Source organism: Penicillium riverlandense, assembly GCF_028828495.1.
Source record: "Penicillium riverlandense strain IBT 135883 chromosome Unknown utg000001l_segment0_segment0, whole genome shotgun sequence".
NCBI classification, from domain to species: domain Eukaryota; kingdom Fungi; phylum Ascomycota; class Eurotiomycetes; order Eurotiales; family Aspergillaceae; genus Penicillium; species Penicillium riverlandense.
Window position 1 is genome coordinate 1,624,997 of NW_026643194.1, and position 24,707 is coordinate 1,649,703.

The 24,707-nt window shown below is 53.6% G+C and overlaps 10 protein-coding genes across 10 annotated transcripts; 5 read left to right on the forward strand and 5 right to left on the reverse strand.

Moving 5' to 3' along the window:
* Window positions 1-207: 207 nt before the first annotated feature.
* N7474_000669 (DEAH-box ATP-dependent RNA helicase PRP43) lies at window positions 208-2,597 on the forward strand (the record flags this gene model as incomplete). The annotated part of the gene is made up of 3 exons (XM_057192084.1): window positions 208-500; window positions 553-2,419; window positions 2,475-2,597. The coding sequence occupies 3 exons, from the start codon at window positions 208-210 to the stop codon at window positions 2,595-2,597; spliced, it is 2,283 nt and encodes a 760-aa protein (XP_057057037.1).
* Window positions 2,598-2,943: 346 nt separating this feature from the next.
* On the reverse strand, window positions 2,944-3,969 carry N7474_000670 (uncharacterized protein; the record flags this gene model as incomplete). The annotated part of the gene is made up of 1 exon (XM_057192085.1): window positions 2,944-3,969. The coding sequence occupies one exon, from the start codon at window positions 3,967-3,969 to the stop codon at window positions 2,944-2,946; it is 1,026 nt and encodes a 341-aa protein (XP_057057038.1).
* Window positions 3,970-5,184: 1,215 nt separating this feature from the next.
* On the reverse strand, window positions 5,185-7,649 carry N7474_000671 (uncharacterized protein; the record flags this gene model as incomplete). Its single annotated transcript, XM_057192086.1, has 2 exons — window positions 5,185-7,237; window positions 7,357-7,649. The coding sequence occupies 2 exons, from the start codon at window positions 7,647-7,649 to the stop codon at window positions 5,185-5,187; spliced, it is 2,346 nt and encodes a 781-aa protein (XP_057057039.1).
* A 273-nt stretch (window positions 7,650-7,922) lies between these two features.
* N7474_000672 (nucleobindin SSP120) lies at window positions 7,923-8,588 on the forward strand (the record flags this gene model as incomplete). The annotated part of the gene is made up of 2 exons (XM_057192087.1): window positions 7,923-8,049; window positions 8,107-8,588. The coding sequence occupies 2 exons, from the start codon at window positions 7,923-7,925 to the stop codon at window positions 8,586-8,588; spliced, it is 609 nt and encodes a 202-aa protein (XP_057057040.1).
* A 36-nt stretch (window positions 8,589-8,624) lies between these two features.
* On the reverse strand, window positions 8,625-9,923 carry N7474_000673 (tRNA(Phe) (4-demethylwyosine(37)-C(7)) aminocarboxypropyltransferase; the record flags this gene model as incomplete). The annotated part of the gene is made up of 1 exon (XM_057192088.1): window positions 8,625-9,923. The coding sequence occupies one exon, from the start codon at window positions 9,921-9,923 to the stop codon at window positions 8,625-8,627; it is 1,299 nt and encodes a 432-aa protein (XP_057057041.1).
* A 770-nt stretch (window positions 9,924-10,693) lies between these two features.
* Window positions 10,694-12,195, reverse strand: N7474_000674 (phosphoinositide binding protein ATG18; the record flags this gene model as incomplete). The annotated part of the gene is made up of 5 exons (XM_057192089.1): window positions 10,694-10,742; window positions 10,798-11,677; window positions 11,726-11,885; window positions 11,940-12,094; window positions 12,144-12,195. 5 exons carry the CDS (start codon window positions 12,193-12,195, stop codon window positions 10,694-10,696), a joined length of 1,296 nt encoding a protein of 431 aa, XP_057057042.1.
* Window positions 12,196-12,479: 284 nt separating this feature from the next.
* Window positions 12,480-15,874, forward strand: N7474_000675 (tRNA methyltransferase PPM2; the record flags this gene model as incomplete). Its single annotated transcript, XM_057192090.1, has 6 exons — window positions 12,480-12,542; window positions 12,599-12,816; window positions 12,886-13,259; window positions 13,313-15,012; window positions 15,067-15,357; window positions 15,410-15,874. The coding sequence occupies 6 exons, from the start codon at window positions 12,480-12,482 to the stop codon at window positions 15,872-15,874; spliced, it is 3,111 nt and encodes a 1,036-aa protein (XP_057057043.1).
* Window positions 15,875-16,900: 1,026 nt separating this feature from the next.
* Window positions 16,901-19,117, forward strand: pps1 (tyrosine/serine/threonine protein phosphatase PPS1; the record flags this gene model as incomplete). The annotated part of the gene is made up of 4 exons (XM_057192091.1): window positions 16,901-17,657; window positions 17,713-17,799; window positions 17,855-18,757; window positions 18,813-19,117. 4 exons carry the CDS (start codon window positions 16,901-16,903, stop codon window positions 19,115-19,117), a joined length of 2,052 nt encoding a protein of 683 aa, XP_057057044.1.
* Window positions 19,118-19,788: 671 nt separating this feature from the next.
* Window positions 19,789-22,229, reverse strand: N7474_000677 (mismatch repair ATPase MLH1; the record flags this gene model as incomplete). The annotated part of the gene is made up of 4 exons (XM_057192092.1): window positions 19,789-21,522; window positions 21,573-21,839; window positions 21,896-22,075; window positions 22,131-22,229. 4 exons carry the CDS (start codon window positions 22,227-22,229, stop codon window positions 19,789-19,791), a joined length of 2,280 nt encoding a protein of 759 aa, XP_057057045.1.
* Window positions 22,230-22,418: 189 nt separating this feature from the next.
* On the forward strand, window positions 22,419-24,542 carry N7474_000678 (uncharacterized protein; the record flags this gene model as incomplete). Its single annotated transcript, XM_057192093.1, has 3 exons — window positions 22,419-23,025; window positions 23,082-23,333; window positions 23,398-24,542. The coding sequence occupies 3 exons, from the start codon at window positions 22,419-22,421 to the stop codon at window positions 24,540-24,542; spliced, it is 2,004 nt and encodes a 667-aa protein (XP_057057046.1).
* Between the last annotated feature and the right edge of the window lie 165 nt (window positions 24,543-24,707).

The window sequence follows — 24,707 nt, forward strand, 5'->3', positions numbered from 1 at the left end:
AGACAGGGGCGTGCGCAAGGGACTTTCGTTTCTTTTCCCCCTCCAAAAAACAGCCCGGCAGAAACACTGGGCGGTCAGTCAGGTACCGCCCACGATAGGAGATCGCCGCCGCACCTTCCTATCTGGGATTTTTCGATCTCTGCGCCTTCCTTCTCTTCTCAATCTCTGCTCACTCTCCCCCGAACAACCACCACCACGCTACCCGCCATGGTTGATCGTCGCCCGGACGCTGACGAAGAAGGTTCACGCGCGAAGCGCCAGAAGATGGACGGAGGCTCTGACCCTCGCAACAACCCCTACCTCGCGCACATGTACGAGGAGCAGCAGCCCAACGGGGATAAGAGTTCGGTGCTGGCCAAGTTCAAGCGCCACCAGACCACGGCCGCGCTCGCGAAGAAGGCTGAGGATGGCGATGTCAACCCTTTCAGCAGCCAGCCCTTCTCCAGCAAATATTTCTCCATCCTGAAAACTCGTCGGGATCTGCCCGTGCACCAGCAGCGGTGAGTTAAATCGACCTTGGCCCGCGGGAAAACTTACTGATTCACTATGTAGCGATGAGTTCCTCCAGCTGTATCAACAGTCGCAAATCCTGGTCTTCGTCGGTGAGACGGGTTCCGGAAAAACCACCCAGATCCCGCAATTCGTCCTATTCGATGATCTCCCTCAGACCCAGCGGAAAATGGTCGCTTGTACGCAGCCCCGTCGAGTGGCGGCCATGTCTGTTGCCCAGCGTGTTGCAGCGGAAATGGATGTCAAACTCGGTGAGGAAGTGGGTTACAGTATTCGTTTCGAGGACATGACCAGCCCCAAGACCCTTTTGAAATACATGACCGACGGTATGCTCCTGCGAGAGGCCATGAACGACCACAACCTGTCCCGTTACAGTACCATCATTCTGGACGAGGCCCACGAAAGAACCATGGCGACTGATGTCCTGATGGGTCTTTTGAAAGAGGTTGTGCAACGCCGGCCAGACCTGAAGATCATCATCATGTCTGCCACTCTGGATGCCCAGAAGTTCCAGCGCTATTTCATGGATGCACCCCTTCTTGCGGTTCCTGGACGAACACACCCCGTCGAGATTTTCTACACTCCCGAACCAGAACAAGACTATGTCGAGGCAGCGATTCGCACCGTGTTGCAGATTCACGCAACCGAGGGTGAAGGAGACATCCTCCTGTTTCTGACGGGTGAGGAAGAAATCGAAGATGCATGTCGCAAAATATCTTTGGAGGCGGATGAGATGGTAAGAGAAGCCGATGCGGGCCCCATCAAAGTGTACCCGTTGTATGGCAGTCTTCCTCCGCACATGCAGCAGCGCATCTTCGATCCCCCACCGCCGCCCCGTCGACCTGGTGGCCGCCCGGGGCGCAAGGTCATTGTGTCAACCAACATTGCCGAAACGTCTCTGACCATCGATGGTATCGTCTATGTCGTCGACCCCGGATTCTCCAAGCAGAAGATCTACAACCCTCGGATTCGTGTCGAGTCGCTGCTGGTATCCCCAATTTCCAAGGCCTCTGCTCAGCAGAGAGCTGGTCGTGCCGGTCGTACGCGCCCCGGTAAATGCTTCCGTCTGTATACAGAGGGAGCCTTCAAGAAGGAGTTGATTGACCAGACCTATCCGGAGATTCTCCGATCCAACTTGTCGTCTACCGTTTTAGAACTGAAGAAGCTTGGAATCGACGACCTTGTCCACTTTGATCTGATGGATCCGCCTGCACCCGAAACGTTGATGAGAGCGTTGGAGGAGCTCAACTACCTGGCATGTTTGGATGATGATGGCAACCTCACTCCTCTGGGCCGCCTGGCATCAGAATTCCCTCTGGATCCCGCACTTGCTGTGATGCTGATCAGCTCACCGGAATTCTATTGCTCAAATGAGATCTTGTCTATTACCGCCTTGCTGTCGGTTCCTCAAGTCTTCGTTAGGCCTGCCTCCCAGCGGAAGCGTGCCGATGAGATGAAGGACCTGTTCGCCCACCAGGATGGCGATCATCTCACCCTGCTGAACGTCTACCACGCTTTCAAGAGTCCCGCAGCGCAGGAGAACCAGAAGCAATGGTGCCACGACCACTTCCTCTCGCTGCGCTCCCTCCAGTCCGCCGACAATGTCCGCTCGCAGTTGCTCCGCATCATGGAGCGAGAGGAGCTCGAAATGATCTCCACTCCGTTCGAGGACAAGAAGTACTACGAAAACATTCGGCGTGCCCTGTGTGCTGGATTCTTCATGCAGATCGCCAAGAAGGATTCCCAAGGCAAGAGCATGTATACCACCATCAAGGATAACCAGAACGTCCTTCTGCACCCGTCCACCGTCTTGGCTGTTGACGCCGAATGGATCTTGTATAACGAGTTCGTGCTCACAACGAAGAACTATATCCGAACAGTTACTGCTGTCAAGCCCGAGTGGCTCTTGGTATGTCGTTTTTGTCCTCCCTCACAAAATGTCCATATACTGACTCGCTTTCCAGGACATTGCTCCCACCTACTACGATATCAACAGCTTCCCCAAGGGTGAGATCCGAGCTTCTCTGCTCCGTGCTGCTGATAGACTCGCCCGGAAAGAGAAAATGCGCGGTGACAAGCGCCGATAGACCTTTATTTTTTTTACACTGTTGTCTTTGCGATTTATTTCCATGTCATGATACTTAGATAGAATCAGCTGTGCCATACTCCAACACTGCGTTTTTGAATGGGCCTCTTTCCGTTCATTCAGCTATGATATCTCCCTTTGTCTTAAATCGCTCTCTTCTCTTAGCATTGAAGCCAACGACATAGTAAGAATAGACGGCAGATACCCGGAAATTAAAATATGCGAGCACGAACTCGGTATTGCCAACGGCCCACTGTTTCATTCGCCTCTTCGAATGGCGACAATCGCAGCGCTTTCCTCATTCTCTTCAGTCCTTTTTCTGAGATAGCCGCTTGGTATAAAGAATATCAACTATCCCTACTTTCCTCGCCGCCTCCATCCCCAGGGATGACAGTCGACCTGTCCGGCAGGGTATAGGAGTCATCCACTTCTGGGGTATCGTGCCGGGTCGTCTCTGGCACCACGGGCAAGAATTCACGGGTGTATGCCTCTTCATTTATAGCAACGTACTTGAGCGGGGACATGCCGGGTTGTTCAACTCTCAGCTGATGATGGCATAGGAAAATCTCTCGGACGATGGCGAACCTCCTCCTCTCCCGGTCCTGATCAAGTTTCTCGTTTGGTTGCTCAAACTCCTCCTGCTGCTGCTCGGTCATATCGTTGATATGACCAGAGGGGCTCAGGGGTTGCGGGCGGTCCAGTCCCTCAAGAAAATCCGCCAGGTCTCCCCACGGGAGATGAAGAACCCGCAGATGTGGTAGTTTGGGAAGGACCTCCTCTTTCAGCATCTCCAGCTCATCTCGGCCGTGGATGGGAACCGCGAGCTCCTCCAGTTCAGAACACTGAGAGGCAAAGCGCAGGAGCTCTGCAGCCTTGACAACGCGCTCTGGGTTCTGGCGGGGCTTGGAGAAACCTGAATAGCAGAGTCGTCTCCAGTGGTGTCCAACTTCGTGCAGCGGAACAGAGTAGATGGGATGCACGGGGCCTTCCTCGTCCTCCTGCCACATAATGCTGTCCTCTTCCTCCTCAAACCTGAGGGTTCTGCCGTACTCTAGCACTTGTAAGGTGTCTAGCTTGGGGGCTGGAGAGGTGGGTATTGACGCTTGCTCCTCCCGGACAAGCTGGATGAGGCGAGCAATGTCCGGACCGAATCGCTCTACGGTTAGTGAACGGAGGCTGCGTGCACCGGTGAACATGCTCGGGAGAATGTGTCTGTACGGGACTACAGGACCGTAACCGGGATATTCACGGTGAACGTTATCCAGCCTGAGGCACTCGAGACTTGCTACATCCGTGATCTCGCGGAGATAGTCGTTAGGTGGGATTTGTGGATGCCCGTAAATGCCGTCAGATGGAGTGTATATCCAGGGCATTGCGCCAGTCCCCAAAATGCAGGCTTTTGAGGCTTAACAGCGGGAGCTGCTGCTCTCGTCGCTGTCTTGAGAAAGCGCAAGCTAAATCAAACAGCAAGTAGTTGTTGGAAATATACTCATGGTGGACACCGCAGCTCAAGCCCAGATGCTTTAAACCGGGGGAAGCAATTAATGCCTTTTCTATGTCAAGATCTCCGTAATGCCCGCCATCTATTTCGTGCACCGCAAGCGATTTGAGGTTGGAGAACTGAGAGAGTGAAGCGTCAGGTTGACCGCCGGCCTCCCAGCCAGGACCCCGTCCGCTGTATAAATGCAGTTCCTCGAGATTGGGTAATTCCAGGAGCTGGTCATAAATAGTCTTATATTGTTCAGGTATGGGCTCGTTCAAAAGCCTGGCCCGGCCATAATATATTCTGTCTCTCTGTTAGTCGTGCCACGACTCCGTGGGCATCTCATCCTCCCGAAACTGGGAGAAGGACAAACAAAACATACTTGACAGAGCGCAGCCATGGCATCTCCTGCAGAGTCTCCAGGAGCTCTTGCAATTTGGGCCCAGGGTCAGAACGCCCCCACAAGTTGGGCAGGCGCTCGTCCTTAGGCGTCTCCAATCGATGTGGAACTCAAGTGTCCGGGTATGGACCAAATTGGCCCTGGCCGCAGATGAAGACATAAGACGGCCCCAGCGAGCAGTGCTCACGTGGTTAATTGCCACGCGTTGATATAGCAGGGACTGCAAGGCTCTGTGCAACGGCTGGCACACCCGCGCCATAGTCAAGATGTCTTACGATGTGACTGAAAACCTCGTACGGCAGTATTAGTACTTCTTAAGCATTAGAGACTTACCTATGGCTCAACCTTGATAAGATCGCCCTCTAATGCGGTGTTTGAAGCCATACGGTGTACACAGAGAGAGAGAGAGAAAGGAGAAGATTCTCAGGGGATAAAATGGATGATTATACGCGAGTTTAGGTGCGTGCTTAGTAGACTACAAGGTAATTTCACTATGAAATACACCAGTCAAAAATATTAGGAGTCCTCGGTCCCAAATAATTGCTCTTAGCGCCATTTATAGTCGAGACTGAACGCTCCGCAATTGGCACGTCGGCTATTTACTCAAACACCAGAAGCGTAGTGTTACCGCCACCAATATTACATAAAGGAAAGGACACGATGACCACATAAATCATGTACAAAAACGGATGCCAAAAGACCTCTCTACTCCATAGTTTGCACGGGCTGGGTACGTAGCTGTTCCTCGCGCCAAAGCCGTCTGCGTGCTGCGGGGCTGAGATTCGACCAGCTCGTTTTCGCTTGCTCGCTGTCTGGCTGTGCAGGGATAGAAGACGTCGTCTTCGCAGGGGCGGTGTTGTCGGAAGGAGTAGTTGCGGATGCGGATGAGAAAGAGGAAGAGGATATATGAGTCGCGCCCCGTTTGAGAACATCGGCGCGCTGTTTGCGGCTTTGGCGCAGTTTGCCCAATCCTCTGGGGTATAGGGCGGAAGGCGCGGTGGTGAATTTGTCGCTGTTGATGAGGGTCGATATTCGTTCAAATTCGACGTTTAGTGGCTGCGTGGGCCTGGCGGGGGTGTCTGGTGGAGGTGTTTGGGTTTGGGTTTGGGGTATATCGGACGGCGCTTCCTCGTCCGCAAGAGATTCGTCTTCTTTGAAGGAGTCTTGGATGTGGTGCTTGCGAAGCTCGAAGACGAGGGCGCGGAGTTGGGCCATTTCCGCCTTAAGGGCAGTGACGTCCTCTTGGGAGGTCGTGTTATCGGAATTGAGAGCAGACGGATGTGTCTCTGAGGTTGCTCCACCCACACTAGCAGCTTCTGTGTCCATTGAACCACCGCCTCGCGTAACGGATGGAGCGCTTTGTGCATGTGGACCAGCCAACTCGGTGTAATGTCGTGAGGTGCTGGTTTTTTCCAATACCTCAAGATGATCCAGCCGTCTTTGGACAATATTCGCGAACTCCTGGCACTGTTGCCACAAGGGGCGGTCGATATTTTCGTTCGGCACTCCATCAGCTGCCTTCCTCCACCGCGAGAAGTTGGAGTCAACGATTGGCACGACATCACGTTGGCCCGATGGCATGGCCGGGTTAAATCCACTGTGCATCGCAGCAGCAATCAAAGCCTCCGCGGTGTCCTTCTGGCCGCAGGAATCGCAGAGATGTACCATCCGCACGAGTAAACGCTCGACTTGGTCGGGAGAATGGTCCGTCGACGAAACGAGGAAAGTAACAGCTCTTTTCAATACATGAGTTCCCTTGTCCCAGTCCTGGCGAATGCTGTAGAATCGCAGGTAAGAGAAAAGAGTATTCCAGTCGTCAAAGAAACCAACGCTGCGAGCTGCCTGGAGCCAGGCGTCGGCTCGGTCCGGTTGATCAAAGCGTAAGGCTGCTGAGATTAGCGCAGTATAGATGACCGGGTTGCTACTGTCCAGCGTCGGAACCACCAGGTCAATTCCATTGAGCTTCCGGCGTCGGTAGATGGCTTTTCCCAGATTAGCCGGGTAGCCACCGTGGCCGCTGAGCATTTCCAGGAACTGGTCAAACCCCTTGAGGTTTTTGGACTTGCGGAAGAAAGAAATAATTGTGACGATGACCGATTGGGTAAGTTGAAAGTAGTGAGGAAGTAGGGTTCGTAGAAGAAGGTCACCCAAGTCATTTTGGCGGGCGCGGGTAAAGGCGATCATCATGATTCTGAAGGATGGAGTGCGGTCTGGGTCTGGAGAGTTCAACAGATTGTTCGATAGGCGCAGCAGAAGCTCTTCAAGAGACATCTGCCTGCTCATGAACAAATCAACATCTTCCTTGAGCTCGGCTTCAAGGCTGTCGCGCCGCTCCTGCATCTGGGCCTGGCTGAGAATGGTATAGTCGGATATGACGTCTCCAAACTCCGCACTTTTCTGTGTTTTCAATTCATGAATGCGACGTCGGATGTTGTTCAGCTCCCTCAGAAGTTTCTCGACGTTGACGCTCGGGATGTTCGGGTCCGAAGCGTAATTCATTGAAATGCCCGAGTAGCGGTGCGCGATTGTCGGACGAAGCAAGAGCCGAATAGCAAATTGTGTCAATGCCAGTTTTTGGATCGCCTTCAGACGGAGAGGGTCATGAAAAGCCCAGTCGGGAATGCCTTCGTCCTCTTCCTCATAAAGTTCCCCCTCTTCCGGCTCCTGATGCTCCACGCCCTGCTCATGATCCACCGGGGCACTTTCAGATATCTGAGCACTGGCCGCATCCATCAATCTGCGCTGAGTATGATATGATCTCGTCGACCCATGTGTCCGGGCCGAATGTCTGATTGACGCCGGGAATTTCGGAATTGTGCCCAACCCTCCCAGCTGCGAAAAAATCGATCGAGTCCTCGTTGTTTCCTGCGCGACCACAATGCATCCAAGATCCGTTGTTCCTCATCCACCAGTTCATTCACTTCCGCCTTGACGGCTGCGATCTTCTCATCCCAATCGTTTCGGCGTTTATCTTTGCCGCGCGCATCGGCCAGAGCGGCGCCGGCGAAGATGCTGGTATAGAACAGGGTGACAGAGTTCCCGATGCGCAGTTTCCTCCTGCTTGCCGCGGTGGCCGATCGTGAGGTGACTCCCTTGGCGGCGGTGTTCAGACAGGAGACACACCGGCAGGTTGACTGCGACGGGGCAGCGCGGGACCACAAACTCTGCATTATCGGTACATTGCTGTCACCAATTGATTCGGAAAAGAAGGAAGAAGAACAAGAAATTGGACTCCCGTGCGGAGTCCCAACGAGAACTGGCGGGCGATGGGGAGCGAAATGACGCTGAAAATCATTACTGGCGGTGGAAATAATAGTCTCGGGTGCAAACACTGCAAACACTCCCCGTGCCCGCTTGCAGCGAGCTGTTCCTGTGGTTCCATTTATTTGTTGCTCTGCCAATTCTCCGACTGTTGGATCGGACTTACTTCTCCGACTCTTACAATGGTCGCCAAACTGCTCGGACTCGTCGCGGGAGTGCTGGCGCTGACCAGCAGCGTCGTCAATGCCCATGGCTCGCACGCAAACGACAACCCCCCATCCGACGACTGGGCCACGAACCATATGAGAGGTAGAACACCTTTCTCTGGCTAGCAGTCACAGTGCTAATCACCATGGTATAATACAGAGGAACACCACATTGACGCCTTCGATGCACTGTCCTTCTTCACGCTGCACGACTACGATTCATCGGGGGCTTGGACCCCTGACGAGGTGCGCAAGACGTACGGTCTGGACGACGAGTCCAATGCCGGTTCCAGCGAGGCCCGAAAGCAGGAAGCAGTCCTCGCGGTCTTCAGACTGTTTGACCGGCAGAACACAGGCGAGATTACCCGCGATTCCTGGATGCAAGGCATCAACTCCGGCCTCCGCTTGCCCGATCTCGGGTTTGGCCCTGGACACCACGGGGACGACGAGTACGAGTATGAGATTCACCACTTCGAGAAGTACCACAATGAGTACACGACGGAGGAGGAGTTGACCCACCCGGAGGATATTGAGCATTTCCGGAAACACGACGAGGAGGAGCTCGCGGCGCTGCGGTTACAGAAGATGGAGCAGACGCAGGTGGTGGACGGGAATATCCCGGACAAGTTCCGGAGGAATTAATGGGATTCACTCATGTATATATGTGCTCATATGGAATCAACTGTTGTGATTTATCATAAATGCCGAGTCGGTGCCCGACAATCGAACGTCAAACACGCAGTGCATCACGCCCGGTGCATACGTCTTGACGTGTTCCACATGCTGACAATTGGCAATTGGCTGGTCAAGGGAAGTCTGTTCCCGAGACCGGACTCGTGCCAGCTCATCCTCGATCTCTTTCTTCTTTTGCTCGATGTGATGGACATCGACGTTCTCATGAACATGGATCCAGCCGCCTCTTCGTACATCAAGCATCCGGCAGGCATTCTCCCAAGCCGGTTGTGACGAAGGCAAAAGACCCAGGTTGACATGGCGGACGGCATTCCACGTGCCCAGCCCGTCCATGACATGACTGACCGTATCCAACATGTCGGCAGCAAACCTGTTGTCGCCATGGAAAATCACCACGCGATCAGTATCGCTCAGACTTTTCACGAGGTCCTCAATATTTTCTCTTCCATCAAGTTTCCCGTTGTCGGTAACCTTGACAACTTTGCACCCCCATTTGTTCGCCAGACATCCCCGACGCAGACCCTCTACAGACCAGCCATTCAGTTCCCACCCCCACACACGCTTCACCCCTCGTCTCAAATATGAAAAGACAAAGTAGCCGATCCCGGCATACAGATCCACGACGCTGATTTCCGAAACAGGCTGGTGCAATGACTGCGCATCCAGCCCTTCAAATGTATCCGCCGAGGGACCCTCGCCGAGAATGCGTGCTTTCTCCGTGATATTCCCCCGAGAGAACATCGTATATAGTGGAGCCCAAACCTGCACAATGCCGTGGTTCTGCGCCGTACGTACCCAAAAGGCACGCTCAAGATCCGCATCGCTAGGCTGGGATTTCTCCTCGCCAGTCACTGGCGATATATCTCCAAAGTCGCCGTGCAGCGGAGTCAAGCCCGCCGGACTGCGCATGCGGTTCTCTTGGCCTCGAAGGTCGGTCAATGCGATAGGAGCATTGATGGCGATATGTGTCACGCCCATGCGCGCGAATGACTTTGCGATCGAGGCATAGAGGCTCTGCCGTTGCTCGTTTGTGAGAGATGTGTAAAGAGCGCTCCAGGCGGGTGGTGCATTGAACGCATTGGCTGGAAGTAATAGAAGTGGTTCGTAGATTGTGAATCTCTTGGGGAGTGCTTGAGGTAGGGTGTCGAGGGATAGATTGCACGCTGATAGCAGCGACTCCTGGATTTGTGTGTTTAAAAATTCCTGGATTCCAGCTTGTAACAAATTGGAGGTTTTGTGGGGTCGTTTCTTGCGCTGCGGTTGGGATTCAGTGCTTGTGGCCATGGTTTAAGCATCGAACTGTCCCCAGAGTTCTTTCTGTAGTTGTGTTCAAGAACGTGCCGAGATTGACATTCACCGGCCGGGTGAATATAGTCCACGCATGGGCGATTTATCTAATGGTGTTTGTCCATCTTGTCGGAATTTCAGTATCACAGACGAAATTTATCCAGCAATCGCCCTGATTGAGTGGAATATATATCGGCTCCACGTGACCGGTCCCAACATCTACATTTTACCATAAAATATGAAGACTCGTGAAATTGACGCAGAGATGACTGTTTTCGAGGCCAGAAACACCCGCCTTTCAACAAGTACCATCCAGAGCGAGTCGCCGCTTAACCGCCCACAATCTGTGTAGCACCTCCATTCTGCACCCGCCAATCACTTTTAGTCACCTTCCTAATTCATGTTGATTTGCAAAGTAACGGATATCAAGATAGAAAAAAGATCAAGAAACACGCCATGGCTTTCAAACGACCAGACCGCCACGGGACGGAAACCAAGCATGAGAACGCCAGATCAGGAGACGGAGACGCTAAAACCCAAAGGAAACAAAAAACGAGGGGGAATATGTAGTGAGCAGAGAAGCCATGTTCAAAGGGAACTCCAGCAATTAGTGCCCACGAAACAAAAAAGGGTGTGCTTCCATAAACGAGGATCACATCCATCCATTCACATTCAAGGCGAGAGGAGTTTTGAGCATAGCAGATTAATCAGAAGGAAGTTTATGAGAGCAGCCAGATATGCGGGAGAAAGAGGAAGCGAGGGAGGACTCAAAAATCCATAGCCGAGTACCCCAGTCGGTCAGTTGAATCAATCACTCTGTACGGATTTTGTTAGCAATGCCGCGGACCAAGCCAAAATACTCCAAACTTACGAATACTGCTTCGTGAGAGTCCCCTCCCCACCCTTGGACAGATCAATGTTAAACACGTAGAAGTTGCCGTCATTGGTGACAACCATCACCTGAGGCGTATTGCTACTCATAGCAACCACGCTTCGGACCGGACCAGCATTCCCGTTTCCGCTCTGCCCATGGTTGGTCCGAGGTATTTTGATCCATGCAAAATCCCGTGCTGGCTCCCACATTTCGCTGACGCCCTTGGGAAGGTACCCACCCATTGTGGCAGCGACTGCTCCGCCCACATTCTGGGATGTGCGACGAAGCATGCCAATCAAGGTTCCATTATGCTTTCTGTTGGAGAATCCCGAAGAGCCGATTTCGCCACTAGCCTCGTCCTCATCGGGCGAATAGCCGAACGGGCTCTGTCCGAAAGTCTGGTCTCGGCCCACGGGGGAAAGTGATGAAGGGGACCCGTCGAATGATGAGGGACCTTGGTGGCTCAGCTTGAAGATGTGGATGGTCTCGGTGGATGAGGAGACACAGAGGAGGGTCGACGTGGTGTTGAAGGACATGCTATATATGTGCGACGGCATGGAACCGCGCCGGAACTGATATAGCTTATGGCCATCTGGAACGGAAAACACGCGAATGATCGTTCCCTTGTCGGAGGCAGTCGCCAATAGAGTCCCGTCGCTGTTGAGTGTAATGCATGCCAAAGGCGAACGGTGAGCTTCAATGACATTGATCGCTTCCAGCTTTATGGCATCAAAAATCAAGACCTCCCCGCTGGTGGGTGAGACGTGAGTTGACCCCGGTGGGGCGTGTGCAGGTGGGTTTTGGGAAGCAGGCGCTTTCTGAGGGAGAGGATATGCCATGTAGCAATTGTCTGAGGAGGGCGCGAGAGCACAGATAGCTAGCAGAGAATTAGCACAGTGTTGGTAGAGTCCTAGGATATGCATACCCTGAGGATTCGGTGATGTGTCAATGGTAGACAAGAGTTTCATGGTCTGGATATCATAGACATAGATCTGATTCTCGAGGACAATGATGAGACGCTTGCGATTCAGCCTGACTGACAAGACGGTGGTCGGGAAGGTCAATTCACAGATGGTGCATTGTCGCTATTTGAGAGGTAGTCAGCCACATGCGACAAAAGCGGGGGGATCCCAACCTACCTTGGTATTTGTGATCTGCAACCGGCGAGGGGACAAGATGAGGGCTACTAGAGATGTCGAAAAGAGCATCTCAATCACCGCGATGTTGCCCTCCTTGGTCTCATAGCTTTTGGCGAAGGGATCAGTGGTGAAGATGCGGAAACCTTTGCCTGTAGCTGGTAGGGGTCAGTACAAGGAAGCTCGCTGCCATCAGTAAAGACTTACCGACCGCCAGGTAGCTATAGTCCTGGTTGAACGTCACGAAATTCATCGTCATCGTGGAGGGGAAGCGTGGATGGGGGCGGGGAGCCCAGGCAGCCGAGGAACGATGATCAAGCTCTCGTGGAGCGCACGATAGAGAAGGAAGTGGGAACGAGTCAAAAGCCCATCACCAGGAGGGTGCGACACCAGTGCAGGGCATGCAAGGCACAACACAGAGAAACAAATCCAGAGAGAAAGTCCTGCGTCACTGGGAGAGTCACGGGTCTGCTACCTTGATCGTCACCGCCTTGCCTGCTCCTTATCGTTATCGGGATCGTTCTCTTTTTCACCTTCCAAGTGATGGCCCCTCGACCAGCCATGGCCGCCTCCAAGGCCGAGAAGGAGGCTGATAACGTGATGGCCGTATGTGGTGGCCCAATTGCGTTGATTTACACTCGCTGACTGGACGATATCGGCAGACAAACAACGGCAGCATCGTGTCCAAGCGCAGCGTGGAGATGATCTACTACCCGGAGCCGCACTTCTTTCGTCCCTTTGTCAAAAAGCCTCAGAGGCGGACACCACTTATCAACCGTGGCTACTGGCTGCGCATGCATGCCATGACCGAGTCGGTGCGCCAGTTCATAGATACCCCATCGGACAAACCAAAATTCGTCCTCAACCTTGGATGTGGATAGTGAGTCTCTATAGATGGCGCGTTTACTATATTGGATCAAATGCTAAGATCGGGGATTGTCTGTTGTAGTGATCCGCTTCCCTTCATGCTACTTAGCGACGAGCGCCGGTCAATGCGTAGCAGGCAGACTATATTCGTGGATATCGACTATGAGAAGCTCATGGTCCATAAGAAGACCGCCATCCGCCGCACGCAGGAGATTGCAGATCTCCTAGGGGATATAGAATACCTGCCTGACGAATCACCTATCCAAATTCGCAGTTCACGGTACCTGGCTGTGGGCTGCGACTTGAAAAATCTGACCAAGTTGGAAGACGTGATGCGAAACCATATCCTGCCATCCACCGACTGCTCGGTGCTCTGCCTCGCTGAGGTCTCCCTAACATATATGGATGTCAAATCTTCCAATGCGGTCATCAGCTGGGCTTCCAAACTGACCACTGGTGAGTCCAAACAACCTGCATTGAATTCACTACTAATACCGTGGATTGCAAAGATATGAAGTTCTGTATCCTGGAGAAGTTTTTCCCAGATGGACCAGATCACCCCTTTGCATCAACGATGGTGAAGCATTATAACAACCGCCAGACTCCACTGCACTCGATTAATACATACCCCTCTCTCTCTGACCAGGAACGACGCTTCAATGACGCAGGGTGGTCATATGCGCGAGCAAGAAGTTTATGGGACCTATGGTCAGATAACTCATTCTTGCCAGAATCAACCAGAGCAGGCCTTGATGCGTTCGAGGTCTTCGACGAATGGGAAGAGTTTGCGCTTTCCTCGTCCCATCATTTTCTTTTGATTGCCTCGACAACCTCTGATATCCTTATGGATTCACCCCAGAATCAACAAAACGTTGAAGAACCAGCACAGACCAGCAAAACTTGCGGGTTCGTTCTGCAACCATATTGCTCCGTCCAGAGTCGCGGGCAGCGCAGACTTGGTGCTTTGGTCCCTGATGGGACTGCTTCAGTCGGTCATCATGGTGGAATTGGCCCACAGACTCGACTTGCCTCCACAGATTTATATTCCTCTTCTTCTGAGGTCACTGAATCTCGGACGCAGTTTCCGCGCGACATCGCTGCAAGAGCGTGCCACACCGTTACCACGCTGGATGAGCAGAATGGGACCTGTCTTCTTGTCGGCGGAAGAGCTTCACCTGGCGCCCCTTTTAATGACTGCTGGCTAAGACATGAGAATGTGTGGCGTCAGACTCATCCTCTGCCAGAACCAAGATTCCGACACAGCGCGATCAATATCTCGTTCGGCGATGGCCTAGACAGGGCGCTCGTATACGGTGGGAAATCGAAAGAAAACCAGATCCTAAACAGTTGGTTACTTTGGAGCAATGACGATGAAAAGGGATGGCAGACCGTAGACACAGATGGTCCTCAGCCCGAGGCTCGCTTTGGGGCATGCTTTGCAAAAGTCCAGGACGATTGTGGGATCATGTTTGGCGGAATTGGACATGATGGAACTATTCTTGAAAACATTTGGGCATGGAAGCTCTCGCGATCTAGTGATGGATCTCCGAAACTGGCATTAGCCGACGTGACTGGTACGATCCGGAATGTCTCACCACGGCTCTTCCCGTATCTGAACCGGCTCGGAGCAACTGTCACTACCACATCATTCGGAGTTGTCGTTTCCGGTGGCATTATACCCCGTCAAGCAATTCCGGCTAACAAGGAAATTCTGTTGCTGGACCTCGGAGAACTACGAGACTGTATCACGACGGCGACACCATGCACTTCTGCTTTGATCACCTGCATCGGACTCGGAGACGCATTTCCGGGCCCTCGGCCTTTGCTCACTGGCCATGCTGCCTGCACCACAGCCGCTGACGAGGTTCTGATACTGGGTGGAGGAGCAGTCTGTTTCTCCTTCGGGACATTTTGGAATGAGGGCACTTGGTTGTTAAAGCGTGTGGACTGCACTGTGGAGAATACATGGAGCCTCGTAGCTTCGGCGCCAAAAGTATACCCACAACCCCAAGCGGGACGGCCTGCGGTCGAGCCCCGCGGTCCAGACTGCGTGAAAAGTGTCCCCCGCCTACGAATCAAGTCTGCCACGCAGTTCCAGCAAGTGGTGGCTCAGGGTCAACCCGTCATCATTGAGGGATCTGATATTGGGCCCTGCACCAAGCTCTGGACGAAAGAATACCTCACAAATGCCGTTGGCCGGGACCGCAAGGTAGGGCAACTCTCGACCCGGCTCACACGATTTGCTAACAAAGTAAATATATAGATTGTCGTCCACGAAGCGCAGTCGGAAACGATGAGCTTTCAGACCAAGAACTTTTCGTACGTCACGAAAGAGTTTGGGACGTTCCTCGACGAGGTGTACGCCGGTGGCCGCCAATACCTGCGGTCCATTTCGGTGGACCAGCCGTCCAAGCTGCCAGCGGACCTAGCGGCCGACTTCCCCGGGCTGCAGAATGACTTTTGCATTCCAGAGCCCTTGGCACTGGTGACGGAGAATGCGCACAGTTCTCCTCTGCGGATATCAGGGCCAGTCACCATGTGGCTACACTACGATGTGAGTTTGACCTCCCCCACTATTTCGACGGGGTTTAACTAGGATACCCCAGGTGATGGCCAACGTGCTGTGTCAAGCCCGCGGCGACAGGCGGCTCATTCTGTTCCCACCGGACGACGTGCAGAGCCTGTCCCTCCCGGCGGGGGCGTCGAGTTCCACGATCGACATCTTCCACGGCGTCGGGGCCAACTCGATCGCGGGCATCCCCGGCACGTCGCCGCAGGAAGCCGTGCTGGGCGCGGGGGATATTCTATTCATCCCGCCGCTGTGGTTTCACACGGCGTGTTCCACGACGGGCCCGGTGAGCGTCGCGGTCAATGTGTTCTTCCGCAATTTGCGTCAGGGATATGCCGCCGGCCGCGATGTCTACGGCAACCGGGACCTGCAGGCGTACGAGAAATCGCGACAAGATCTGCAGAAGATGGCGCGATCGTTCGACGGCGTCCCACCTGACATGGCCCGCTTTTATCTACGGCGGCTGGCCCAGGAGTTGCAGGTCATGGCCGACCAATCATGATGCCGTGCTTGCGATGCACTGCCAACAATCATAATGGACTAGCTCGGGTCGCGTCAGACCCTCGTACAGCGAATCAGAATCATGTGATATGAGTGTGGTTGCCCGACTGGGATGTTTGTGTATGGTGGTGGACATCCACAATTGTATGGAGTGTACCGATCCCCACTGTGGAGTGGAGCGCATCGGCGATCCGGGGGTTAGCCTGAGACCCATATTATTATTCTTGTTGATATCCATGTCATGCTGAGCACTTTCCCTCCCCACCCATGGATCACCGACGAGTGGCGCACCTCCGGCTGAACGGTTTCGTGCTCCGAGTGCAAGTGCGGAGCGATAAGGGGGAGATCCCGTCGGCGATTGGGTGTCTGGGGGACTGTGGAGAGAGGAGGGACGCACAGACAATTGGCTAGGAATCTGGGCCGAGAACGAGGGGGAGCAATAAGAATCTCCGCGTCATCGGGACCGGGTTGGGCGGGTGGTGATTGGGCGTGCCCGGCCAGGGTGGTCCGTGGAAGCCGGCTAGCGTGTATCAGAGCGATAGGGAGACGATGGAGACAAGAGATACGGTGGAGACGCAAACGGCTGGGTGGGACGGGGGACATGACGCTGATAAGCAGTGATGATGATGTTGATGATGCGGATGATGATGATAATAATAATAATAGCAAGAATCAGATTGTTAGAGTAGCGCACCGAAAAGGTACCTAGGGAGGCATTGACCGGGATGTATACTGACTGGTTGACCTTAGGCTAACTACATCTTGCCCCTCATCCCTCTTGGTTCTTGTTCATTCCTCCTCCCCCTTACTCCTCGATTCTTTCTTTTTCTTTCCCTTCCTCTCTCCCCCATCAGTCCATCATTCCAAACCATCCATCCCCCATCGGTCGCTATCTGGTCTAGTCACCATTACCCTCATCTTCCCATCCTTCATCTCCATTCACGATCAAAGGATGTGATTGTCTGCCGCCGCGGCTGCCGATCTTGAACTTTGTACTCCTCCCACACTCGGCCAGCCTCTCCTGATCATGACGACCGTCGTGGTCCAGCAGCACCATACACTGCGCCATGCTACTCCTCCTCCTCCCTCCATCCCATCGACGCTGACCGTCAATCGACGGCCCAGCCCAATCCCCAACAAGCACTTGCCAGTGTGTCCGACGGGGCCAAGTCCAGCAGAAAGCTCCCACCCCACCTCCCCAAGCAGCCCCAGCGACCAGCCGGTCTCCCTGCTCTCTCCGCCCGATCGCTTCACGCGACTGTCGCAGTCGACTTGCCCCACCGTATATGCCATCGACGCCCACACCCTGGTCGCGGCGCTGGATCAGCTGTCTTCGCAGCCCTTGCCGGACCCGTCGCAGATGTTCCCGTGGTTACATGGCCTGCACCAGGATAACCATTTGCAGTTGGGGTTCTTCGCCAGTCGGAAACGGTCGCTGCGCCGGGCGCCGAAATGCTGGCGCGGCATCACCGTCGTCAAACTGGGCGGGGATCTGAGCAAAGCACGCCTCAAGGGTGCTATCGGTCCCGGCGAAGTCCTGGCACCGGCGCCCGCCTCGCGTTTCTTGATGGCAGACCCTCGAGAAGGGTTCTCCGTGCGCAACTTCCAGATCCAGACGGCGAAATTGGCTGCCATGTCCGACATTGTCGTCTACGGTGAGGACGGTGCGAGCAAAGCGGAACTCCTTGCCCTGGCTGAGGAGTTTGCGACGGCGCAACATGCGTATAGACTCCAACATGACCCCGCGCAAGAACGACCTCCTTATAACACCTTCGTCGTCTCCAGTACGTAACAGAACAACAAACAAGAACATGCCAACGCTGACTCGATGCAATACAGCTGCCTTTTCCGATATTGAGAAACAATGCCCTAGTTTGGTCGCGGTCAACTCAAAAGGTGTATTTACCGGTCAAGTTATGGACTTCTGTATGTCCTTTTCTGTCATCGACTTCACTGGGACCTCACTGACATCACTCTTTAGTCCAGTGGGAACGACTGGAAATGTGCAGCATGTCCCGGGCCTCCGAGATATCCACCAATGTCTGGCTCGGCCCGACTCCAGACTATATGCTGAGACCCGGGGTGTGCGAGCACCCAATCCACGAATCTTATGATCTGCTGATTGAAGCGAGCGACCTCGCCAGCATCCCAGGGCCGCGTTTCTTGGCCATGACCGATAAAAATCTGGAGAAAGGCCCCCAGCGCATGGAGTTCCCTTCGTCAGGATCTCTTGTCCTCCCGTCGGGCCACACTCGTGAGATCGAGGACTTTGTCAACACCATTCGTTGGATATATTATCTCACACATCCAGAAGAGCCAGCGGATGAGTCTATCCATAGTGAGGACGATGACATTGCAATGGTTCACCTCCACAAAAAGGCGCGCAGAGTCTTTATTCACTGCGCGGATGGCTATACTGAAAGTTCCCTGCTGGCCATTGCCTACTTCATGTTCGCCGAGGGCGTCCCTGCACATGAAGCCTGGCTCAGACTCCACTGTGAAAAGAAACGGAACTTCTTTACCTATCCCACCGACGTGGCGTTCTTGTGTCATGTCCAAGAACGACTCTTGCAGGAGAGCCCTGAATGTCAGCGGCTCGATGTCACAGATATCGAGGACCCCAATTGGTTTCTCAAGATTGATGGTTCCCTTCCGAGTCGCATCCTGCCATACTTGTACCTTGGCAACCTTGCCCATGCGAACAACCCCGAGCTTCTCTGGAAACTTGGCATCCGCCGTGTGTTGAGCATCGGCGAGCCCGTCACCTGGAGTGATGAGGAACGTGCCAAGTGGCAACCAGAGAACTTGATGTATATCGACAACGTCCAAGACAACGGCATTGATCCCCTAAGCCGAGAGTTTGACCGGTGTCTTGAATTCATCGGTGAGTATCTCTACCAATTCACTCCCTAAACAGCTTCCTGACCGTTTATCTGCAGGCCAGGGCAAGAAAGATAACAGCGCCACCCTGGTTCACTGCCGAGTGGGCGTCTCCCGATCTGCAAGCATTTGCATCACAGAAGTGATGGCATCTCAGGGCTTGTCGTTCCCACGAGCATACTGCTTCGTCCGCGCACGCCGACTGAATGTGATCATCCAACCGCATCTTCGATTCGTCTACGAGCTCCTGCAATGGGAGGAGCTCCAGATGCAGAAACGGGGCCGGCCGATCAAACGCGAGCTTGAGTGGCCCACCATCGCCCGCGAGATCGCACTCCTCAACAAGCCGTATTCCAGAGGTTGATCCTCACCCGCTCACACCTACCTACACTTCTTGCTACAATTACCCGAACTCTTAGCGCGAGGCAAGAGATGCTACGAGGAACAATGATATGAACGAGAAACGGCATTCTAATGGATTTTTTTTTGTCTGTGGCGCAGCAGGGCGTTTTGTTTTCTTTCTTGCTTTCTTTGCTTGAGGATCTGATGGGAAATGGAATGCTATGTTCACGATGCAATGCTTTTCTTTTCCCGTGCATGGTCACATTGCGATGGCATTTAATCTGCTGGGTGTTTTCTCTCTTTTTTTTTCATTTATTATGCGATTTTTCTCTCTCCTTGCCAGTCTTCTCACCTTCTAATGATTGTATCTTTGATGTTTTTTCTTTCTGGTTTCTCCTGTCTGACTAGCGCTCTGATTCGGCACTTTCTATCTTTTTTCTTTTCGTCCGATCTTGCGCGATTCGTTCCATCTCGAAACAAGAAAGCACGCACTGATCTTCATCTTCTTTTTACCTCTGCCACGTCCAGGGTTCCATCTCTACTGAATCATGGATACGTTTTTGAAAATGTAGCGCTGGATTGCATGTGGAATATGTTGCTGATGCAAGATCTAAACATGATGCATCGATGCATTTATCCTTGGGATTCAAGATAAAATAGTTAGTTATTCATAGCACTTCATAATTCCTTCATTCAGCACCGCTCAAACACACGATACAGCCCCTTCAAATCAGCCACCTCCACAACACCCCTCAGCAAACCCGTCGTAGCAACGAGTCTGGCGCGCAGAGCCGGGAAGAGAGCGTACTCCAGCATTCGGGCCATCTGCGCACGCCGGGTCCGAATAAATGACTCTTCATCTTCGTCTTGGTCAACATCAACATCTGCACCAGACTCATCCCGCCTCGATGGAGGAAGCGGCAATTGCTCCGGCGTATAAAACGCTGCTAGTTCGCGCAGAAACGTCCGGAAGCACTCCTCCTCCGAGGTCCAATCCACGTACGGGCCCAGGCGCAGTAAAAACCGCGGCAGCTTCGCCAGCGAGGGTACATACCCCTTCAGCAGGAGCGGGATGGTGCGTAGCTCGCCCTCGGCGCTAATCTCGAGAGAGAAGTACTCGTCCAGCATATTGCGGCGCTCGATCAGCGTGGCGGCTACCATCTCCGCTGCGCTGGCGAATATGGTCTCTATCTCTGTGTCTTCGTGGCTTTGGGGTTGCGGGTTCTGCGCTAGATGCTCGTCCCGCTCTGTCTCCGCGGCGATTTTGAGGAGATCGACCAGTTTGGGCGCCGGGTCGAGGCGAATCACGCCGAAGTTCCCAAAGTCCGTTAGGCCGACTTGGTAGAAGAATTCGCTGCCTGCAAGGCCGTAGTCAACGAGGTGGAGTTTGACGCCGGACTGGATGGCTGCTAGACGGCGGTGCTCGTCGACGAGCCCGACGTAGGTGTGTGAGGCGAACATCTCTGTTAGGGCATTGTGCATATCGCTGCGCACGGCGGCACGGAGATTCTTGATTGATGTGAGGGCTATGCGGAGGGGTTGGCGTTCTGTTGTTTCGTATTGGAGGCCGTCGTCGGGAGGGAGATTGCCTGGTTCGGTGGCTGCGTTGGCGTGGGATGGGTCTTGAGAAGGACTCGAAGCTGGGACTAGCATGGATGTGATTTTGCGGATTTTGGAGTCTGTGCGGACGAGGTTGTTTTCGTAGGGTCTTTTGGATGTGGCTGGTGTCTTGGGAGTTGCTGCTGCTGCTGGCCTTTCGTGCTCTGCGTCTGCTGCTGCTTCTGATGTGATGGGTTGATCCCGTTGGAGAGACTCGATGGCTTGTGCGCCTGGCAGCAGGCTTTGCGTCAGGAAGGTTCGGCTCGAGTCCACCTGCGCCAGCTTGGATCTGATTTCGCTGCATACCATCTCGATGATTTCGTCTTCATTGAGGAAGTTCACTTCCCGCTTCGTCGGATGCACATTGACATCCACACGGTGGGGCTCGATTTCCAAGTCGATGTACACAAATGGATGCCCACCCTTGGGCAAGAAGGCAGAGTAGGTCTGCTCGACGGCCCGCTTGGTGGCGGTCGACTCCACTGCGCGATGGTTAATAAAGAGTAGAATCACGGTCTTCTTGACGTGGTAGTTGGCATTGGTCGCCAGGCCTGAAACCCGAAACCCCAGCTTTTTGTCCGCAGTCTCGAACTCGATGATTTCGTTCGCCACTGCACTGCCGTGGATCTGACGGATTCTGTCGACGGTGCTCGCAGCGACAGGAGTGGAGATACTCACGCCAGAGTCGCCGTGCTTGCGGCATGAGAATGCGACTCCGGAGCAGTGCACGGCGTACCGGCCGACCACATCCAGGATCTTCGCGTATTCCTCGCTCGAAGAGCGAAACGCGCGACGACGGGTGGGGACATTGTAGAAAAGATCTTCCACCTAAGATCCTGGTTACTTTTTGAATAGCGAGATACAAGCGTTGAACCTACTGTGATCTGAGTCCCGCCACGGCCAGCCGTGGCTTTGGGCGCGGCGCTCTGCCCTGGCTTTGCCGGGACCAGCTTCCCATCACTGTAGTGCGCTCGCCAGGCACAGCTCGAGTTGGCTGTCTTTGTCGTCACGGTCAGGTGCGCAATGTGGCTGATGCTGGCGAGTGCTTCACCGCGGAACCCATATGTTCCGATCGAGGACAGATCCTCAAACTCCTTCAACTTGGAGGTGGTGAATCTCTCACAGAGGATGGGCAAGTCCTCTCGCTGACGTATATGGTCAGCTAGCTGTATTGTCAATCGAATAGGAAGAAGCGACGTACATCAATGCCATGCCCGTTGTCGGTGATTTGCAGGAGCTTCAGGCCCCCGTCCTTGACCAGCACTTCGATGGAGGTCGAACCTGCATCCACGGCATTTTCTAGCAACTCCTTCAGCGCGTGCATTGGGGCGACGATGATCTCGCCCGCGGCGATCTTATTCACAACATCGGGGTCCAGCGCCTGCGCGGGTTGGTTAGTAGACATCCAACTCCATCGTGCCAACATGGCTACTCACTTTGATCCTCTTGGGCTTGGAGATATCCTGTGTTTCATCCTCAGCTACACGCTTTGTCCCGCGCTGGTCAGTCGCGTCGACATCCATCTCGCCGTCCATGGTGTGTAGGGTGAAGGAGAGTTGGTGGATTGGGCATGTCATCTCGCGCCGGCGATAAGATTGTCGATCGATTGATCTCATTGTTTTTCTCTCCTCACAACTCTCACCATCTTTCCCCCTTGTTCGTCCTAATGCCATCTCGGGCCCTTCACGCTCCCTCGGAGCATACGATCCTTCTCTGTTTACAGAATGGCACCCCCGAAACTGCCCTTGTGGGCCGATGAAGAGCTGGGCAAGAAGGACGACGACCACCGCCCACACCCAACGCGCTTCGAGCCGCGACGACAATGGAAAAGGCCTCGGCCCCGCCGGATCCTGCTCACCCTGGTCACGGTGGGAGCTTTATGGCTGTTCTTCAAATATATGCCCACAGACCTGGTCCCTGCCGCCGAACGGTACAGCCCCGACCTCGCGAGACTGCGACAACAGAACCAATTCCCACTGCCCAACGCTGCTAAGGTACCCGCTATACCAAAGGCAGAGCCGTCGCAACAAAACCAAGAGACTGGTCTCAATCCTGGAGATGCATACGATGGAGAGGTTCAATTTTACCAGTTGGCCAAGTCGCTTCCGCGCCACAAATACCCCGAAAAGGAGAAGGTGGCCAGCAGCGCAGTTGTGTTCGCCGCATCGAGCCTCCACTGTGTATCTGATCTTCTGCCACTCGCATGTCGAATGGCAGGCAAGCGGGTGAATGGTGTGCATTTCGTCTTGATGGGCAAGGACGAGGTTTCGATTGACGGAATCAAGGAAGTGAACAGGATTACGGACTCGGAATGCCCAATGACCTGGCATGGTGTGTTTCAGAACTATGGAGCATTTGAAAAATGTTGATACTGACCCTATCAACAGACAGTCGCCCGGACTTTGCGCCCCAGTCCACCGATGCCCGGATGCAACGGTCTGTCCTTGGAGGTCTGGAGTTTATACACGCCTACCTTCGCCCAGCGGTCATCATCACACAAGGAAAGCACTGGGAAGATCCGTTCTTTTGGAATGGGGTCATGGATTATCGCACAGAGTCTGGTACTGTTCATATCGGACTATCTACCGCATCAACAAATCTCATGTGGATGGCGTCGGTAGATAGCAGCGCTCTGCAAGGTATAAAGCCCTCTGTCTGTTCTCTGCCTAGTTTTTTTTTTTGACTGATCTGGTATGTAAATAGTTTGGAACGACATCCATATCGAGATGGTTGTCCACGCTCCCACGGAATCATCGGGGACCTTGATTCGACTGATCCGCTCCTTGGATGCAGCGGACTACCTGGGATCGACCCCGAGCTTGACAATCGAGCTACCTCCGCGAGTCGATTCGCAGCTCTTTGATTTCCTCGAGCGAACAAAAAATCTTTCCAAGCTGGCAGGCCGGATTACCCTTCGGCACCGCATCCCCCGACACAAGATGGACGAAGCGGAATCTTCTCTCTGGACAGTCGAGTCCTTTTATCCAAGGGACCCCAAAGTGACCCATATGCTTCTATTGTCTCCACAAGCCGAGCTAGCGCCGTCCTTCTATCATTACTTGAAGTACACCATCTTGCACTATAAGCAGTCCGCGAGTGCCAAGCAGTCGTCATTGAACCTGCTCGGCATTTCCCTCGAATTGCCAGCCTCCAAACCCACCGCTGATGCTGAGCGATTCAACCCACCGTCAGCCCCAATCGTGAACGAAGCGAGACGTGAAGAAGAGCTGCTCCCCTCGTTTCTTTGGCAAGCACCAAATAGCAATGCCGCGTTGTACTTTGGCGACAAATGGGCCGAGTTCCATACCTTTCTCTCCAATCGGTTGGAAGTTGCCGAAAGCCAGCCTACTGCTGCTGCACAGAACAAATTGGTCTCGAAACGATACCCAGCATTTATGGAGTACTTGCTTGAAATGATGCATGCGAGGGGCTACTATATGCTCTATCCCTCATTCCCGGGGCTAAGAGCATCGTCTTTGGCAACCGTGCACAATGAGCTGTATCAGCCACCCGAGGAATTTTTCCATGACAGTGCCACTCGATCTGTCCAGGATATTGATGACCCCAAACAACCTTTGAAGGCCTTGACTCTGGGCTCTGTTGAAATGCCGCTGGATCGCAAGTCAACCATCATGCCTCTTCTCGAGCAGTTTTCTGTGGATCTTCCTCCTGTTGAATCTCTACCGTTGCTTTCTTATAACGGAGAAGTTCTAAATCCCAGGACCTTGTCACAGCACACGGAGGACTATGCCACCAAGTTTCGAGTGAAGTATGGAGGCTGCTCCGAGGATGCGACGAGCGACGAGCCCTCGGGCGATCTGTTCTGCCTGGCGGATGATTTCACATAAATTCTGATTTCTTCGATTCGTCTTTTCCTGGAATAATCATAACTAGAAGGAACGCTATAAACCCATCATTCCGATAGGATGAATACTATGAACACATCGTAGATGTCCATGGAAAGGCATCCAACCAATGACGAAGTCTTGGCGGTGCTGACATAACAATCCGGG